The following is a 19,282-nucleotide window of genomic DNA, read 5'->3' on the forward strand; positions in this document are numbered from 1 at the left end:
GGCAATTTGGTTAATCTAACTGCTATTGAAAGATTGGATTATGTATATGCATGTCACTAGACTATAACCACTTTTAGACCATCTACGGCCAACTTGACTCAATTGTGTGACTTCTTTCGTCTCTCAAATTGTCCTCTTTTCCACGACACGAGCATGTTTCAAAATCTAACAACTTTCTTTTCAAACTTTTTTATTCGAGAATTGCGCGTTTCATTTTTCCTCATAATTATTCCCAACCATTGGATGAGATTATTACTACTAAATGGAACAAGAATTGCGGAAGAGGTTGCTAGACTAAACATTAGGTACTTAACCAATGGCTGCAGATGCTTTGAGAGATTGGAAAAATGGAACAGGGGTGGTAAAACTGAAAGAGTTCCAGGTAAAATGCGAACGACTGATGCGATGCCTGCGCTGTTGGAAACTGCGAGGCGTTTGATCGACCGTCACCACGGGAAGGTGTGCTTGATACAAGTGGGTAAATTTTATGAAATGTATTTCGAACAGGCCGAAAAATTTGGTCCGATGTTGGGGCTCAAGGTAGGTAAGAAACAAACTAGTAATCATAAAGTACCCATGGCTGGATTTCCCTTGCCTCAACGTGGCAAATATATTGAAATGTTAGTAAACGAACTCAAGGAAACCGTTGTCCAAATTGATCAGTATAACGACTTAGGTAAAACTAATGAGAATTTGGTACATAGGAAGGTGGCAAGAATTATTAGTGCAGGGACGTTGGTGGACGAAGCCTTTTTAAACCATAATAACAATAATTATTTGCTTGCTATATCATTTCCTTTGAATGTGACCAAAATTTCTGCAGATTTTGATTTACCCGTGGGCTTGGCATGGGTAGACGTTTCGGTTGGTGAAACTTTTGTACAACAAACAACCCTCGGTAACCTCAAATCAGATTTGTCGAGAATAAACCCAAGTGAGGTTTTGATTTCAAAGGAGTTTTTTGAATGTGATATACCATTGACGAGATGGTATCCACCTCTACTGGAAATCAAAAAGTACAACATACGATACCATAGTACTGACTATTCTGATTTGAAATTTCAGTTCAAAGAAGGCGTTCAAGCTGTGAGGAAAGCTTTTGAAGACTTGACCGTTCGAGAGCTGGCCGCGTTGAATTTGGTTTTATCTTACATCAGTGTCAACTTGCCCGAAGCCAATTCACTTTTGGATTTGCCCACAAGATATTACAACGAATCAACTCTTCAAATGGATTCAAGGACGAGGGAAGCTTTGGAGCTCACAGATAGAGTTACATCAGGTAGAACATCAGTGGTTGGGACTTTCCTCTCGTCGATAAGAAGAACCCGTACATCGTCAGGTACTCGATTGTTGACACAATGGGTGAAGTCACCGTTGTTGGACATGGGTGAGATAAAAAAGAGACAAAATTATGTCAAAGTGTTTTTGAAGGATCAGCACTTGCGTATTGGGGTACAAGAACGTTTACTGAATCTATCAGATTTTGTAAGACTTGCTCAGAGATTGTCAGCAGGAAGGGGCGACGTTGTTACGAACTTGAAGCTTGTTGCTGATGCTATGAATGACTTGCACCAATTAAAGGAGTTTTTGAACGAAAAGTGCCGGCGAGATAAACCATTGTACAATGTGATTGTAGAGTTTCTTAACGATTTCCATGTACCACTTGATGTGGCCAAGTCCGTTACGGATGCAATCGTTGGGGATGAAGCTACTAATGAGGAAGAAGAGGACGTCATCGCTTTAGAGGATGAGGTAACTACATCAAGTGGCGTATCAGATACGGAGCAGGTTCTTAAGGACTCCAGTGAAGAGATAGGCTCATTATCCGAGCAACCAGAAGTTTGCAGTATTCGCAAAGACTATAATCTGAGTTTGAGTGCGTTGCATGAAGAGCTTGAGCATTTGATACAAAAGGAAGACAAATACTTGAGCTCTTTAAGAAATACCCTTGTCCAATACGACTCGAAAATTGTTGTGCAGAAGAAAGACCAGATCAGCAAATATGTCAATGTCATACACATTAGATCCAAAAGTTCTATAAAGAAAATAGCCGATACCTTAAAATCTGATATTGCTTCTGAAAACAAAAGCACACTTTTGTATAACCCTCCCGATTGGGCTTCCCTTCAATACGAAATATGTAACAAAAGGACGGCTATCAGGGCAATCGAGGAGGAAGTGATAAACGATTTGAAAACAAAAGTTCTAGATGAATTGCCGGTGATACGTTCCCTTTCAAAAGCAGTAGACTTTTTAGATGTCACTGCGTCTTTTGCTGTTATCGCCGATGAGAATAATTGGGTATGTCCCAAAATTGTTAAAACCCCCGAGCTCGAGATCTTGAGAGGTCGACATGTTGTTGTTGAATCCAGCTTAAAGGAGTCTGGTTTCATGTTCACTCCCAACGATTCGAATTTAGGATTGGATGCGAGATTGTGGGTGATATCAGGTCCCAACATGGGTGGAAAGAGCACTTATTTGAGGCAAAACGCATTGATGATTATTTTGGCTCAAATAGGATCATACGTTCCCGCCGAAAGAGCCACCATTGGAATTGTGGACAGAATTTTTACGCGGATAGGTGCATACGACGATTTGTTCAACGATTTGAGCACATTCATGGTTGAAATGATCGAGACAAGTAATATTTTGCGTAATGCAACCTCACAGTCTTTTGCCATAGTGGATGAGGTAGGACGAGGGACGAGTGGTAAGGAAGGGTTGGCCATTGCTTATGCCGTTTTGAAGAACCTATTAATGGACAATAAATGCCGCACCTTATTCGCAACACATTTTGCAAATGAATTACAAAAAATTCTTGAAATGAGAGGGGTTGATCAAAGTCAACTCAAGTTTTACAGAACAAAAGTTGTCAAATCTAATGATGATCTGGCGCCTGTGATTGACCACGCATTGGAGCCTGGAATCACTGAAAGGTCATATGCGTTGGAAGTTGCCCGAAATGCAGGTTTTCCTGTGTCAACATTGAAGGAGGCTGAAGAAGTATTAGATTTGCTATAGGATTATTCACTTGTAAATGGATCTAAAAAAAGTTTTGATAGATTACTGATTTTGCGGAGGATGTTGTAGATTCTGCATTTGTTGCATCAACAACTCTTGTAGACGAGCCAATTGAGCTGGATCAACATTTTGCTGAGAATTATGCGGCACATTCACCTGAGGTGCAAAGTGTTGAGTTTGATGTTGAGGAGTCGGTTGATAGGATGTATTTCCATATTGAGGAACACCTGGTTGAAGTTGAACCGGCGCTAGCCCGTATTGCGAAGGTGGAGGTGGCACACCAAAGCCTTGCAGGTACCGCTGGTATTGTGTTGGTTGTGGGTGGCCATATATTGTGTTCTGGTTATACGGCGAAGGTGAGCCATAGTGGTTTTGTTGTGCATAGTACAGTTGAGCTTGTTGGTAAGTTTGAAGTGTTGGTGGAACGCTAACCTGATGAGATTGGTTGGTCCAAGCCGGGGTTTGACTGTGAAGATGAGCCCGTCTCGTCGCGTCAGTTGACCTCGATGATGTAATTGACGAGTATGCTGGAATATGTGCCTTGTGCACACTCACACTAGGCTGATCTCTTTCCTTTTGGACAACTTTATTTTTGTTCTTCTTCCTCTTTTTGGCTTGCTTTGCTGCCAACTCTTGTTCATCGTCTGAAAATTCTTGTTCCTCCGCAGGGAGCTCTTCATCATGACAGTTGCTAGCGTCACTTCCTTTGATATGCTTGATTGTGTCGGTATATAAGAATTGTGAATCAGGAACAACATAATACACAGCTTTCCCCTTCGTGCCTTTGAACTTTTCGATTTCTTCATCCAGATTAAATTTCACGGTATAGATAGGCAGCTGGATTCTACCAAAAATTTCATACAACAAACCAATGAGAGTTTTGTCTTCTAGGCACAAGACCGAACCTTCTTTTAAAATGCGAAATTCGCCGGATGTTTTTGCCTTGATGATGATGGATCTATCAACAAGACCAGTAATTTCGCCAATCTCTTCAATTGGAGCGTTTTCGGGAACCGTGTAGTTCTCAGGTAGTGTAGGAACTTTTTCATTTGTAACCTCGTTTATAGACTTGATGGGTCCATCAGTTGTGTCCTCTTCCTCGTCAACACAACCTTCATTACCGTCATTATCATTTCCATTTTCGTCGTCACTGTCATCCAGATCGCTATCACTTTCTCCAGAGCTATTGTCACTGCTATCACTACTGGAATCATCAGAAGGAACGTCCTTTACGTCAATCTCATCATCTGAAAGAACGTCAATTTTGATATCGTTATTTTGATCTTGATTGATAAAAAAAGCTATTTCGTCTGTAGGTACGCTCTCTACTTCTTCTGGAATTTGGGCACTCTCAGTTTGTTGAACATTGTTTTCCACTTCACGTGGAACCTCCTCCTGGTTTTCATGCACAAGATCACTCATTTCGTTGTTTGACGCCTGTTCTAACAGCACGCTTGAGGTTTGCAGTGGAATTTGCAAGTTTATCTCACCATCTTTACGTTTAGGTGTCGTTTGTGATGTTTTATCAGTAGATTCCTTTTGATCACTCGAAAGGACATCATCAGAAAGTGGGTATGTGATGTCCTTGTTCTCGTTATTGTCAGTGGGCGCGGCTTTAGCCAACGACAGGGATGCCGATTTGGCACTTTCCAGAACCTCACTAATGTCTTTTTGATCACTTTTCATAATGATTTCTTCGCTCATGACTCAAGTTATTACAAAGAGCCAGGTGCCGCAAATGTGATGAGCATCGGATATTTTTGTTTTCCAATGTGGTCGCGTATCTTCCATGACACAAAAGTTGTTACTCTTACAATTAAATGCGTGAAGGCATTGACAGTATAATGGGTCAACTACTTGCAAACACGAGATGAAAGGTATTGAATGTTGGATCTATGTAAATTGCTCATTTAAAAGTCGGAAAGGGATTACTCATACATTTTGATGATGTTTTATAACACGCCAATATTTGCAACTTCGAATACAACAGTACCGGAAGTAAGTGCTCTGATCTTCTCACTACTTCAGACGATTACGCTCCACCGGTTGGGTTGTTTTCATTTTACGATGTTTGATCAAGAGAGGGTTTTTGTTTTTTTGTTTCTCATTGTGCAAAATTATTTGGCCTGTTTGGCTGCAAAAACATGTGAAAAAATATCGTCAACGCTTAAAAAGATCACAACGCAGGAATAAAGCTATTTCATGCTACAGTGGATATGACTCGAGGGTATCAATGAAAAGAAATGCATTTCTGGGATGACGAGGAAAATATGTGTTTCTGGGATAAGACATTCAGCTTTTTACTCAGAAACGAATCTTAAGCCTAAGTATCTTTCGAGAACAAAACCACTTAATCACCGGTTGAGCACACTGAGTAGCATTATATAGTCTCTGGCTGTCGGATATAGAGAAGGAAGAAAGTATTATGGGGGTTTTCACTAATAAACATTCTGACAATACAGTTCCATGGCATTTGTCAATTGGTAGCATAAAATACAGGGCTAGAGCCCTATATGTATGTGAATTCGCACGCTTAACTACATAAATACTTTGAACAAGAAGAGTACAATTTCGATATTACTGGGCTAAGCTATGACCATTTTACTATGATCCACCCTGTTTTCCAACAATTGTGGTGCTCCTGAGAATCAAGTGCCCAACTTATGCGTTTATGTGGTTTGTTTTGTGTATTCAATTTTTCGTCTTCTTTTTCAAAGTTGTGCGTCGTGCAAGTAAAAAAAGTGAAAAACTTCAAAAAAAAAAAGTGCCCTCTCTCATCTTTTCAAGACTTGTTAACAACAACAACACCACCGCCTACTTCTAGTCGAAATCATTAATTAACAATGGGTGCCTACAAATACTTGGAAGAATTGCAAAGAAAGAAGCAATCCGATGTCATGAGATTCCTCTACAGAGTCAGATGTTGGGAATACAGACAAAAGAACGTCATCCACAGAGCTTCTAGACCATCCAGACCAGACAAGGCTAGAAGATTGGGTTACAAGGCTAAGCAAGGATTCGTCATCTACAGAATCAGAGTTAGAAGAGGTGGTAGAAAGAGACCAGTTCCAAAGGGTGCTACTTATGGTAAGCCAACCAACCAAGGTGTTAACCACTTGAAGTACCAAAGATCATTGAGATCTACTGCTGAAGAAAGAGTTGGTAGAAGAGCTGCTAACTTGAGAGTCTTGAACTCCTACTGGGTTAACCAAGATTCAACCTACAAATACTACGAAGTTATCTTGGTTGATCCTCAACACAAGGCTATTAGAAGAGACCCAAGATACAACTGGATTGCCAATGCTGTTCACAAACACAGAGAATCCAGAGGTCTTACCTCAGCTGGTAAGAAATCCAGAGGTATTAACAAAGGTCACTTGTACAACAAGACCAGAGCTGGTAGAAGACACACTTGGAAAAAGCACAACACCTTGTCTTTGTGGAGATACAGACATTAAGTTTGACTTCAATTGTGAGGTGCTTTTTGCTTTATATTGTTCGATTATATGTATATTGTCGATAGTCAGTGCGTAGAGAATAGTGAATACGTTGCCATACATATTTTGAATGAACTTCTATTTTGATAGTGTAAGGAAAACTGAACGAAGAAAAATTCGTTAACATCGATACAGGAGTATTATTACTGCTTGACTGATGAGAATACAACTGGGTCTTAGATGAAGGGATGTTGAAGGAGTTTTCCATCAAAACGTACCAGAGTCAATCACCAATAATTAGACTAATTTAGTTACAATAATGTGGTGTAACACAAAAAGTCGTCTTAAAACGACATTCATCAAGACCAGTGGGACATTTTCTTCTCTATTGCGACATTCTTACATATTGTACATATTGAATAGAGACATTTAGATTTTCTTTATCCACACATCTTTTGTGTTCCCCATTAAAAGCAGAAGAAAAAAAAAAATTCAAAAATCCGAAAAGTCGATTTTTTATTGCCCTGGCATCAGATTTCGATCCAATTTTTGATATTCAATTTTGTTGGGATTTCCACTCTCCAATTAGTTTAGGTTTAGGTTTATTGCACATTTTTATCCATTTGGATTTTCAAAATTATTGCGATTACACAGGAAGCTGCTATTTTGACACACTATCACATTCAATTGAGAGAATTCATCATCAATGACTGACCACAAGCAAACCGCAATATTGTCCGTTTACGACAAAACCGGACTTTTGGACCTCGCTAAAGGGTTAACAGATGCCAATGTCCGTATCTTGGCTTCCGGTGGAACAGCAAGATTGGTACGTGAAGCAGGTTTCCCAGTGGAGGATGTTTCATCAATCACTCACGCACCAGAAATGCTTGGTGGAAGAGTCAAGACATTGCACCCAGCTGTCCATGGGGGTATTTTAGCAAGAAATCTAGACAGCGATGAGAAAGATTTGGAACAGCAAGGAATTGAAAAGGTTGATTTTGTCGTTTGTAATTTGTATCCATTCAAAGAAACAGTTTCAAAAATTGCTGTAACTGTTGATGAAGCCATTGAGGAAATCGACATTGGCGGTGTTACATTGTTGAGAGCAGCAGCTAAGAATCACCAAAGAGTTACAATTTTATCAGACCCAAAGGATTACTCAGGCTTTCTTAAAGAATTGAAAAATGGCCAAATTACTACAGAGACTAGAAACAGATTGGCATTAAAAGCATTTGAACACACGGCTGATTATGATGTTGCCATTTCAGATTTTTTCAGAAAGCAATATGCTGAAGGAGTTTCACAATTACCTTTAAGATATGGAGCCAACCCTCATCAAAAACCAGCGCAAGCTTTTGTTTCCGAGGGAGAGTTACCATTCAAAGTTTTGAATGGATCTCCAGGCTATATTAATTTGTTGGATGCTTTGAATTCATGGCCATTGGTTAAAGAATTATCAGCTTCATTGAACTTACCGGCTGCCGCTTCTTTCAAGCACGTTTCACCAGCTGGTGCCGCTGTTGGTTTACCATTGTCTGATGTTGAAAAGAAGATCTATTTCGTTGAAGACATTGAAAATTTGTCTCCCTTAGCCAACGCTTATGCTAGAGCTAGAGGAGCCGACAGAATGTCATCATTCGGAGACTTTATCGCTCTTTCAAACATTGTTGATAAGCCAACTGCACAAATCATTTCTAAAGAGGTATCTGATGGTGTTATTGCACCAGGTTTCTCTGACGAAGCTTTAGAACTCTTGAAGAAAAAGAAAGGCGGTAAATATTGCATATTGCAAGTTGATCCAAACTTTACTCCTGCAAACTTGGAAAACAGACAAGTTTTTGGAGTCACTTTGCAACAAAAGAGAAATGATGCTATCATCAAAGGATCCTCTTTTAAGGAAATCGTATCGAAAAACAAAGATTTGACTGAACAAGGTGCGGTTGATTTGACCATTGCAACTATTGCATTGAAGTATACTCAATCCAACTCAGTTTGTTACGCCAAAAATGGTATGGTTATTGGTTTGGGTGCCGGTCAACAATCCAGGATTCATTGTACCAGACTTGCCGGTGACAAAGCCGACAATTGGTGGTTAAGACAACATCCAAGAGTTTTGGGCTTCAAGTGGGCCAAGGGTGTAAAGAGACCAGAGAAGTCCAACGCCATTGACTTATACGTTTCCAATCAAATTCCAACCGAAGAGCCTGAAAAATCGGAATACGAGTCTAAATTCGCAGAAATTCCTGAACCATTAACCGCAGAGGAAAGAAAGGATTGGTTGAAAAAGTTGGACAATGTAGCATTATCCTCAGATGCCTTCTTCCCATTCCCAGACAATGTTTACAGAGCCGCAAGATCTGGCGTCAAGTTTATTGCCGCTCCAAGTGGGTCAGTTATGGATAAAGCAGTTTTCAACGCTGCAGATGCCAACGACATAGTTTACGTCGAAAACCCAATCCGTTTGTTCCACCATTGATCGTATTGTACTGCGTATTGTGTATATTTGTATATGGTCAAAAAGCATGATGCTTATTTATAATTATTCGTAAAGTGGAGGTGTGTGGTTGATCCTGAGACAAAAGTGAAAAGGCGCATAGACACGTCAACCGAAAAATGAAGGGAAAAAAAATTACAACAGTCGAAAAATCTTTTGGTTGCAGTGAGAAAGGACTTTTTAGCTCACACATTTCAATAAAAGATGGCTTCGTCAGAGTACAATTACGATGAGGAAGGTGAAACCTGGCCATTCTTTGTATTGGCTTTGCTGACATTTGTCTTGATACCATTGACGATCAAGTATGCAACTAGATTGGCTTCTTCAGATCCACATAAAGTGAATGCCTCAGTCGTGGGGGCAATTACAGAAAATGCAGATACAATCAAGGTCCCTAACTTAAAAAGTCTTGATGATTACAAAAGGAAGCAGAGGTCGCTGAAGATCTTCAACAAGACCCTTTTGGTTTTGATTATTGGTTGGAGTGCAGTGCTTTTCATTGGTAAGTACTTGACTAAAGAGACGGACATGTCTGGCTTGTTTGATCCTTACACGATATTAGATGTTTCATTTACCGCAAGTGAAAGGGAGATCAAAAGTCACTACAGAAAGTTGTCTTTGAAATACCATCCAGACAAGTTGCCAAGAGATCTCACAGAGGAAGCAAGATTGAAAATGGAACAGGAGTACATTCGTTTGACTAGCGCTTATAAGGCGTTAACCGATGAAGCTACTAGGGAAAATTTCATTAAATACGGTCATCCAGATGGTGAACAACCAACAACTCATGGTATTGCCCTTCCCAAGTTTCTTGTCGAGGGTAAATATTCATCCTTGGTTGTGATTTCATATTTTGCCCTTATTGGTGTTTTATTACCGTGGATTGTTGGTAAATGGTGGAACAATGTTAAGAGCTATACTAAACAGGGGTTACATGTCAAGACTGCTGCTAGCATTGTTCGTAAGCTTGCAGACAAAGATCCAGCAAAAGTGATCACTCCGGATGTGATTCTTGATCACATTTTGGATAGTGAGGATGTCAATGTTTTGTTGCCCCACTTATCAATCAAGGAGCGAAAGGAATTAGTATATAACCATTTCAATCGTGAATTCACCGATGATGAGAAAAGAGAAAAGAACAAAACAGAATTGGTTGCTATTTTGCCACATTTGATTGATGGACTTATTGATATTGCATTGTTTTTTAGATTACAAGAGGCTATAATTGCTGCCGAAGATTTGAAGAAGGCAGTTTTGCAAGCCGTCAGCCCAAATGGCAAATATCAAGAGCTTTTACAATTACCCTTTGTTGATGATGAGATCATCAAGAAACAACAAGTAAAGAAGTTGGGAAAACTTTTTGCGCTAGAGCCTGCTGAGGCTCAGAAGGCTTTGGGTATTAAGGATTATGATGAGTTCAAGAGGGCTATGTCTGTAGCCGCACTGATCCCCTCGCTTCGAATCATTGAAGCAGAGGTGAAAGTCCCAGGGGAGGAAACAGTAACCCCAAACTCTAGTGGACACATTTCGGTCAAATTTTTAGTAAAGTCCCCGAAATTAAAGTCATGTCCTGAGATTGACGAAGACAGGTTGAAGGATGAAGAAACTTTGGAATATATGAAAAATCCATTTAGTGTGAATGATTTAGCACCAAAGTTACCATTTGCATTCACACCCTATTTCCCACAACCAGTGCGTTGTAGTTGGACTTGTTATATCATTGCTCAAAGAGAGAACAAGTTGGTCGAAAATAGCAAAGCGTATGCTTTGGAAAACATTGATCTTTCAAATTTGAACTTGACTCAAGAGGAATGGATAAATGGTGAGAAGGTGACTGTTGGCACCTTCAAAATCCCACTACCTGCAGCACTGGGTAATGTGGGGAAGTATTATTACAGATTGATCATGAAGAATAATGCATACTATGGATCAGACGTTGATGTTCCAGTCGATTTGGAAGTAGTCCCACCATCTCAGGAAAAGAGTTTAGCGGGCGTCAAGAAGTTGATGGAAAAGAAGAAAAAGAGTGAAAATTTAGATTCCGATGAGGAAGAAGAGGAAGAGGATTCAGATAGTGATATTTCGGACCCAGAGGAGGATAGTTTAGCAGGTGCCCTTGCAGCATTGAGAGGAGAGGCAACGTCAAAGAAGTCTGACAAGATTGAAGAAGTTGACGATGAAGAGGATGAGGATGTATTCACTGATATCAATACCGATACCGAAGACGAAGCGGATTGAATATCGTTTTTATAGAGAGCTAAATCTGTACCTTACAAATACATAAAAGAGCCTAGTTTTTTTTTTGACTAAACCAGTAGCTTTAGTATGTATGCATCTGGTGATTCCAAGCCCTGTTCTTTGTAATAATCCTTGACAAGATCTTGTTTTACAAACCCCTTTTTCAAATACCAGCTTATAGCTTTTTCATTATTCGCTTGTACATGAACAACAATTTCATGAATGAATCTCTTTTTTGTCTCTTCAATAACCCATGAAAGCAACTCTGAACCTATTCCCAAGTTTCTGTATTTTTCCAACACGGCAAAACTTTCAATGTATATACAATTGGGTGTTTTTTGCAATGTTGTTGAGTTGAGTGCCTCAGCAAAGGATGACTTGATTTGATTGTTGTTGAAGGAGCGTGCTCTGATGGCACCCACGGGCAACTCTGAATAGAATGCGAGTTGGACAATGATGTCTGAAGAATTAAGCGATGCCGTGTACCATGATTCTGGATATGCTGTGGGGAGTGAAACCTCATTGATTTTTTTGAAAACCCCAAGATTGTTGACCGTTAGGTCGTCTAATGCTATAATGTTTCTACCCATTGGAAACTTTGGTAAGACCAAAAAAGGTGTTGCAGGTTCCAAACTCTTATTTGCACTCGAGTGCTTCTTTTTTTTTTTTTCGGCTTTTTTGCATCAACAAAAGTCGCTTTGCAATGGACTGGTTTCTCGATACACTAGATAAGAATAATAAACTGTACAAATATCAGGATGGATGAGTGCAACGGAGTCGTTGTAGTGTTCAATTTCAATGACAAGCCATCTTCTCTCCATTTGAAACTACGATCATGCGATGAATCGTAGTATTACATTCTTGGCATTTATCGAACTGCAGACACATCACCTTATAAGTGCAGACGAAGCAGGAGTTGTTGTCAAGCACAATGGAATTCGCAAATTGCGTAACGTATACTTTTTCAGCGAAAGGCTTTTCACTACAGATAGTAAGATTCAGAGCCTCTTGAACCGGGCTGATGTACACGGTGGGTAACTTTTATGCAAGGATGTAAAGGGTTCAAGGGCCACTTTCCTTTACTATTACCTTTATACCGTTCACGGACAGAATGTGTACACTTTGCCCAAAGCAACTGAGGGATGGGCCAGGGAAAATGACATTGATGATTTTAAATAAGGTAGCGTTAGAAAAGATTCATATGCAAAACTGAATTGATTTTTAAGGGAATTGCGGAGTTAAGTGACGCGACCACCACAATCCCAACGATCATTTTATAAAAGCTTCATATTCTGCTTCCAAATCCAATTCCATCCTTAAACCGCAATTGACAATATTAGGTTTCACTAAACAACATGATTACCACTATTATTGTCGTTTTGGTCATTTTCTTCTTTGCTAGAAGCATTTACAAAGATTTTATTGCCAATGACAGCAACCCATTAGCCAATCAAGCTCATGGAGCCACCATTGTCGAAGGGAAATTCACACCAAAATCATTGGCCAAATACAATGGAAAGGATCATCCAAAGATATTCATTGCCGTAAAGAAAAGAGTCTTTGATGTTAGTCAAGGTGCTGCTTTCTATGGTCCTGGAGGTCCATATGAGAATTTTGCCGGCAGAGATGCGTCAAGAGGATTGGCTTTGAACTCATTTGATCCCGCCGTATTGACTCCTTTAGATCAACCTATTGATGATTTGAAGAATTTGTCCAAATTAGAACAAGAATCTTTAGAACAATGGGATGAACATTTTGAAAATAGGTATAAAGTTGTTGGTTCGTTGCATGAAAATGGAACTGTCAAAGAAGAAATCCGTGGTCTTTGAGGACTTCTGCGGAGGAATAAAGGGTACTTATCTATAAATTGTCAAATATATATATTTATTGTACTTATGTCGCATTAGTAGTATTTGCGACATCACTTTTGTAGTGTAAAAAAGTTTTCTCTCTTGTCTCTGATGATGAAAAAAGAGAAGTTCAAGAATAAAAGTCCCGGTCTTTATAGTGAAGACTTCAAATCATCTTTACGGATTGAACCGTATTTATTTCCAAACTACCTCTTCAAAATTTATCATGAGTTATCGAGGACGAGGTAGAGGAGGCGGATACAACAATAACAATAATAATTACCAACACAAGAGTAATTTTGGGAACCTGCAACAAAATGTCGATGCCTTTGTTGCAGCAAATGCATATCCAATTGAAATTGTCGGATGGAATGGTGCTAGTCTGAGCGACTGCATCAATTTTATTTCCAGAAAATGCAGGATCGTTGTTAGTAATTATAGTGTTGATCACAACACAGGGGTTTTAAAAGGTTACGTTAAAAATGAATCACAAGCAAATGAGCTCCTCAATTGGTCTGGCGTGAAATTTGCCGGCCAATCCTTGAGGTTTTCCAAAGGTCTTTCGACTTTATCGAATCAGATGGGTGGTGGTCCAGCATCTGGAGCTGGAAGTACAATTGAAACTATAACCAACTTTTTGAAAGGGCGATATCAACCTGAAATTAAAATGTTAAATTTAAATGGGGTCAAGCAAGATGCCACGCTCAATGCTCAAGGCTTTTTCGCATCAGTATCTGTCACGTCCAAATTTTTTCCAGCATTGATGAAAATTGCCAGCGATTTGAAAATTGATGTTGAAAGTGTTGATTTATCTAATAATGAGCTCAGTGACTTGCAAGCTGTCACATCAATGACACAGTCGTTTCCAAAATTGAAAAATCTATCTCTTCAAAACAACAATTTGGCCAAAACAAAAGTATTTGAAACGTGGAAGCATAAACTCAATTTCTTGAGAGAGTTGATTTTATTCAATAATCCTATTGTCCAAACCACCAATCCTGCTGAAATACAAGAAATTAAGTTGGAATTGATGAGATGCTTCCCAAGGTTAGTTGTATTGAATGGTGAAGTGTTGAGGAATGAACAAGCATTGGAGGCCAATTCTACATCGCCATTTGGTTGTCAAGCAATGTTTTTCCAAGATGAAGACATCAAAAATGTAGCAACGAATTTTGTCGCTAATTATTTGAACTTGTGGGATACAAATAGAGGCAACTTGATGGTACTTTATCAAAATGAGTCTCAATTTTCAATGCAATTAGATACGTCGCATCCTCATTTGATTGAAGATGCGAACACTAGTTCAAACATTGACTTTGGTAATTATATGCCCTACTCAAGGAATCTTACACGGATTTCTTCTGGTAAGGCTAGAATGAGTAAGGTTGCTATTGGTACGGAGCAAATCTTTAAGAGCTTTCAGCAACTACCCAAGACCAAGCATAACTTAGTTGAGAACCCTAACTCGTTTAGTATGGAATGTTACAAGTATGTTCCCCTCAATGGAATAGTCATCACTGTACATGGATCATTTGAAGAAGTTGCACAGCCTGAAATAGCGGATACCAGTGCTTCGCAAGGCTCTCGTGGTGGGAGATTTCACTCGCAAAGTCGGCACAAGAAACCAAACTTGAGCAAAAAAAGTTTTGATAGAACATTCATAGTGTTGCCAGGCCCAAACGGGAGTATGGTAGTGGCCAGTGATCTCTTGCTTATTCGACCATTTACTAGCGAGATTCCATGGTTGAATCAAGCCGCATCAGTTCAAACTTCATCGCAACCACCATCAACTGCGACGAGCGTTCCGGGCCAACAACCACTCAACGGATTACCAGGACCTAATGCCCAAGCAACACCTGCACCATCTGCGTCCATCCCACCAGTTGTAGAGCTACCGCCAGAAATCAAATCCAATCTTCAATTGCCACAACAAGAATTGTTGGTGAAGATTATAGTGGAAACAAAACTCAACTTACAATATGCAATAATGCTTTGCGAACAAAGTCAATGGGATTACAACCAAAGTATGGTTAATTTCAAAAACTCCGCTTCATCATTGCCTCGAGATGCATTTATATAGACAGTATATAATGAATGAATCGAAAAAAGTTCAGAATTATAATCATTGTATTAAACTGGGATCGACATCATTAGGTAGCACCAATTTCAAATAACCGCTTTTGAGAGATGCTAATATTTCCATACCTCTTGCAACAAGATTATACTTCTGGACAAAACTCATTACTATTCAAAATGGGATACAACATAGCAATGGTTACAGATTTCTTCTATCCACAACCTGGTGGTGTGGAATTTCATGTGTACCATTTATCTCAAAAACTTATTGACTTGGGTCATTCAGTAATCATTATAACGCACAATTATGGCGACAGAAATGGAATAAGATATCTAACCAATGGATTGAAAGTGTACTACGTACCATATTGGGTACTATACAGGTCTTCAGCTTTTCCTACAATTTTTTCAGCCTTTCCAATACTACGAAATATTTTCATTCGAGAAAGCATTGATATAATACACGGGCATGGATCCTTAAGTACTTTGGGCCTTGAAGCAATATTTCATGGAAGAACAATGGGGCGAAAAACAGTATTTACTGACCATTCCTTGTTTGGTTTTGCTGATATGGGTTCAATATGGGGCAATAAAATTTTGAAATTTGCAATCAGCGATGTGGGCCATGTTATTTGTGTAAGTCACACGTGCAAAGAAAATACAGTGTTGCGAGCAAGTATCGAGCCATGGAAGGTCTCAGTGATTCCCAATGCTGTGATTTCAAAGGATTTCAGGCCTGAATTACCGATTGGGAGTAGGGTAGACTCTGATGTGATTACAATTGTTGTAATTACTAGACTTTTCCCCAACAAAGGTGCTGACTTATTGACAGCTATAATACCACGAATATGTTTCTCAAACACTAAGGTCAACTTTATAATTGCTGGTGATGGTCCGAAATACATGGATTTGGAACAAATGAGAGAAAAGTATTTCCTTCAAGAGAGAGTGCAACTTATTGGGGCCATTAAACATGAAGAGGTTAGAAATGTAATGACACAAGGTGAGATATATCTACATCCTTCATTGACCGAGGCATTTGGAACTGTGCTAGTTGAAGCGGCTTCTTGCGGGTTGTACGTAGTTACGACAAGAGTTGGTGGTATTCCCGAAGTGTTGCCGTCCAATATGACAAGCTTTGCCGAGCCAGAGGAGGATTCACTTGTAGAAGCAACATTAGATGCCATCCACAAAATTCAATCAGGTGACATCGACACGTCAGACTTTCACGAAAGGGTGGGCAAGATGTATAGTTGGGCAGATATAGCTCAACGAACAGAGGCGGTTTATGACAGCTTGGACTTGGCTGAATTAAATGAACCATTGATCCCTCGACTACTGAAGTTCTACTGCTGTGGCTTAATTGCCGGAAAGTTGTTTGTTTTGTGTGTGATTGTTGATATTTTTCTATACACCATCCTCGAATGGTTGTACCCAGGCGAACATGTCGATCTAGCTACTAAATGGCCTAAGCAAAAAAGACACAAAAGAATAAGGGAAAAGCACTCTTAATGTGCTTCTTCTTTCTTTGACTGATAGCGCCTAAATTGTTCATTCATACATGCATTGATGAACTTTGCTGTCGTTTTTCGTGGAGCCCAGTGTTGTTTATTTGTGCCATTGAGGTGTACATATTGCGCATTCGTAGCCAAATTTCTGATCTCTCGGGATAACGTTTGTAATTGAGTAGGTTTTTTCCAAACTTTCGATCTCTTGGGAAATGCTAACCATGTCAAATCATCAATGTCGTGTGAAGCAGTTGCTCGTTGCTTGAGTTCGATCAATTTTTCCATTCGCTTGATCTTTTCATTGTAGGCCCTTTGTGATTCAATGTCATTAAAATCAGCTTCTTGAAGTAATGATTGATTTCGAAAGAGTTTGTTTTCTTCCTCGAGAGTTGCAATTTTTGTAGTTTTTGCCTCCACTTCAGTTTTCAAGCTACGGACCTGATTCTCGAGTTGCTGAATTCGATCCGATGTTTGCTTAGTGAAGAGTTTCATATTTTTCTCCAATAATGCTATATTCAATTTCAAATTCGTGATTTCCTCATTCTTCTGCATAAGCATCTCTGGGGTTTTGTTGCCAACTTCTATGGCCACATTGTCGGTCTCAACATCCTTAACAACTGTTTTTGCTCGAACAAGCTCGTAGATTGGCTTAATATCCATCTCAGATGAGTCTAGCTCTATATGCACCTGAGACGAGGCGAAACGCTCAAACGCACCCTCAAGATCACCTATTTCATCAACTGTCACCTTCTCAGCGTTGAGAAGTTGAAAAGATTTGTTTGTTATCAATCTCAACATATCTGCAGGCGACAACAGCGGTTTGGCAATAAAATTAGTTGAAGAAGACTGCGATACAAGCGATCCGAATACCTTTTCATACTTGAATTTTAATAACTTGACAGACTCAATCAATTTCGACATTTCCTCATGGGCATTGCGCAGGGAGGCAATATCAGTCTCAAAAATCAAAAGCTTATTTATCGAGAACCAAACATGCTTGATGAACAGATCGTGTTGACATAGAAACAGAGCCTCGTTTTCCCATAATTCCGCAGCGTGGCTGTCGCATAAATCAAGACCATCTTTCAAGTATGAGTAGCACACTTCGGGTTGAACGATTCCAGACGCATCATTTAATAAACTCATAACCTCATCAGTGATGGTTTGAATCTTACATACATACACTCTGCTTTGCTTGAATAATTTTTCTGAAAGTTTGTGGTTGTAATTGTACTCAAGAATCGTCAATATCGTTTGATGAAAGTGGAGAATTCTGGATAGTGCAAATTTATAAAACAAGTAGCTTTCATCGTGGCTTGAAAGTTTCTTGAGTAGATTCAAAACTTCACATTGAGATTTTATATCGTAAACAAGATCGATATACTCTGGGCTCACTGGACTAGATGCACGAAGTTTTTGGCATTCGACATCGAATTTTCTTTTTGACTCGGAGATCTGTAGTTCAAGTGCACATTGCCGATATTTGTGCTCCAATTGAAATAGTTTTTGCTGTGCTACTTCCAAGGCATAAAGGTGTTCACGGGGATTGTATTTCATCGAATCTTTTGCATTCGAGGATGACCCAAAAGAGCCAACACGACTTTCGAGATCTTTTACTCTATTTCTTTCCTTGAATAAAGATTCCTTCAACGATTCAATTTCCAGCCTTAAATTATGCTCATTTTTTTGAAGATTTGCTTCAATTTTGGTGTCCAATTCATGTAACTGGCCAAGCTCCACGATTGAGCGTTCCAACTCTTTGATTTTCTCAATAAGCTCACCATTTTCGACTGACAACTTTTCTGTCAATTCTTCAAGATCTGAAAACGTCTCTAATTTCTCCTTCAAATGGGCAATTGTTGCAGTTTTGCTAACTAAGTCGGCACCCAAGTCATTGACTTTGCTGTTAGAATCCATCAACGCTTTCAGTAATTTAGATAGATTTTCATCTCGCACTTGTATCTTTTCGTTCAATTTGGCAATCGTTTTCTCATCAAGACGGCCTCTCTCAATGAGTAACTTGATCTCGTTCGGAGATACCGCATCAACATCAACAAAACGTAGTTCATTTTCCAATTCCCTACTTACTTCCAATTCCTCCAACACTAGCTCGTAATCCTTCTGTAACGATTGATATTTCTTTGTCATCTCGGCAACTTTGGTCTCAAGCAAATGCTTTGCTTCTTGCAAATATTGATTGTCGATCAGCTGCATTTCCAATTTTGATTCCAATATTTCATATGAGTGCAATTTCGCATTCAACTCACTTTGTAGCTTGTTCAAGTCATCCTTATATTCGGTGTTGGCAGCGAGGACGGCATTCAATTGCTCTTGAAGATGCTGCAAGCTGTCACTAGCAGAACTTGAGCCAATTACACTTTCGGAAACGTCATCAGCAACGGTTTCTAGTAGACCTTCCTTAACGAATACTCCGTGTAGTCCGTCACTACTTTGACATTGGAAATATAGCACACCTTGTACTGATCCATTGTTCTTACCAACTGGTCTTTCCAATTCAACTCCAAACCACGTACCTGCAGCAAACTTGGTGGTCCCTATGTATCTTATACGACCTGACTCTCCTTTAACCTTGACATAATCACCGATACGAAATCGCATTTAACATTATTAGCTTGTGGTAGTTGCAGTTGGTTT

At 39.5% G+C, this 19,282-nt stretch overlaps 10 protein-coding genes across 10 annotated transcripts; 7 read left to right on the forward strand and 3 right to left on the reverse strand. All coding sequences in view use genetic code 12, as the record gives it.

Annotated features, from left to right (window-relative positions):
* Positions 1 to 243: 243 nt before the first annotated feature.
* Positions 244 to 3,021, forward strand: CPAR2_202220 (mismatch repair ATPase; the record flags this gene model as incomplete). Its single annotated transcript, XM_036809075.1, has 1 exon — positions 244 to 3,021. One exon carries the CDS (start codon positions 244 to 246, stop codon positions 3,019 to 3,021), a length of 2,778 nt encoding a protein of 925 aa, XP_036665749.1.
* Positions 3,022 to 3,063: 42 nt separating this feature from the next.
* Positions 3,064 to 4,707, reverse strand: CPAR2_202230 (RNA-binding snoRNP assembly protein; the record flags this gene model as incomplete). The annotated part of the gene is made up of 1 exon (XM_036809076.1): positions 3,064 to 4,707. One exon carries the CDS (start codon positions 4,705 to 4,707, stop codon positions 3,064 to 3,066), a length of 1,644 nt encoding a protein of 547 aa, XP_036665750.1.
* Positions 4,708 to 5,864: 1,157 nt separating this feature from the next.
* RPL15A (60S ribosomal protein eL15) lies at positions 5,865 to 6,479 on the forward strand (the record flags this gene model as incomplete). The annotated part of the gene is made up of 1 exon (XM_036809077.1): positions 5,865 to 6,479. The coding sequence occupies one exon, from the start codon at positions 5,865 to 5,867 to the stop codon at positions 6,477 to 6,479; it is 615 nt and encodes a 204-aa protein (XP_036665751.1).
* A 685-nt stretch (positions 6,480 to 7,164) lies between these two features.
* ADE17 (bifunctional phosphoribosylaminoimidazolecarboxamide formyltransferase/IMP cyclohydrolase) lies at positions 7,165 to 8,937 on the forward strand (the record flags this gene model as incomplete). Its single annotated transcript, XM_036809079.1, has 1 exon — positions 7,165 to 8,937. The coding sequence occupies one exon, from the start codon at positions 7,165 to 7,167 to the stop codon at positions 8,935 to 8,937; it is 1,773 nt and encodes a 590-aa protein (XP_036665752.1).
* Positions 8,938 to 9,159: 222 nt separating this feature from the next.
* Positions 9,160 to 11,193, forward strand: CPAR2_202260 (protein-transporting protein; the record flags this gene model as incomplete). Its single annotated transcript, XM_036809080.1, has 1 exon — positions 9,160 to 11,193. The coding sequence occupies one exon, from the start codon at positions 9,160 to 9,162 to the stop codon at positions 11,191 to 11,193; it is 2,034 nt and encodes a 677-aa protein (XP_036665753.1).
* A 68-nt stretch (positions 11,194 to 11,261) lies between these two features.
* Positions 11,262 to 11,783, reverse strand: NAT5 (peptide alpha-N-acetyltransferase subunit; the record flags this gene model as incomplete). The annotated part of the gene is made up of 1 exon (XM_036809081.1): positions 11,262 to 11,783. One exon carries the CDS (start codon positions 11,781 to 11,783, stop codon positions 11,262 to 11,264), a length of 522 nt encoding a protein of 173 aa, XP_036665754.1.
* A 765-nt stretch (positions 11,784 to 12,548) lies between these two features.
* Positions 12,549 to 13,022, forward strand: DAP1 (Dap1p; the record flags this gene model as incomplete). Its single annotated transcript, XM_036809082.1, has 1 exon — positions 12,549 to 13,022. The coding sequence occupies one exon, from the start codon at positions 12,549 to 12,551 to the stop codon at positions 13,020 to 13,022; it is 474 nt and encodes a 157-aa protein (XP_036665755.1).
* Positions 13,023 to 13,269: 247 nt separating this feature from the next.
* MEX67 (Mex67p) lies at positions 13,270 to 15,123 on the forward strand (the record flags this gene model as incomplete). The annotated part of the gene is made up of 1 exon (XM_036809083.1): positions 13,270 to 15,123. The coding sequence occupies one exon, from the start codon at positions 13,270 to 13,272 to the stop codon at positions 15,121 to 15,123; it is 1,854 nt and encodes a 617-aa protein (XP_036665756.1).
* Positions 15,124 to 15,296: 173 nt separating this feature from the next.
* On the forward strand, positions 15,297 to 16,631 carry SPT14 (phosphatidylinositol N-acetylglucosaminyltransferase; the record flags this gene model as incomplete). The annotated part of the gene is made up of 1 exon (XM_036809084.1): positions 15,297 to 16,631. The coding sequence occupies one exon, from the start codon at positions 15,297 to 15,299 to the stop codon at positions 16,629 to 16,631; it is 1,335 nt and encodes a 444-aa protein (XP_036665757.1).
* On the reverse strand, positions 16,628 to 19,246 carry NIP100 (Nip100p; the record flags this gene model as incomplete). The annotated part of the gene is made up of 1 exon (XM_036809085.1): positions 16,628 to 19,246. The coding sequence occupies one exon, from the start codon at positions 19,244 to 19,246 to the stop codon at positions 16,628 to 16,630; it is 2,619 nt and encodes an 872-aa protein (XP_036665758.1).
* Positions 19,247 to 19,282: the final 36 nt, after the last annotated feature.

This window comes from Candida parapsilosis, contig 005809, assembly GCF_000182765.1.
Source record: "Candida parapsilosis strain CDC317 annotated contig 005809".
Classification (NCBI taxonomy): Eukaryota; Fungi; Ascomycota; class Pichiomycetes; order Serinales; family Debaryomycetaceae; genus Lodderomyces; species Lodderomyces parapsilosis.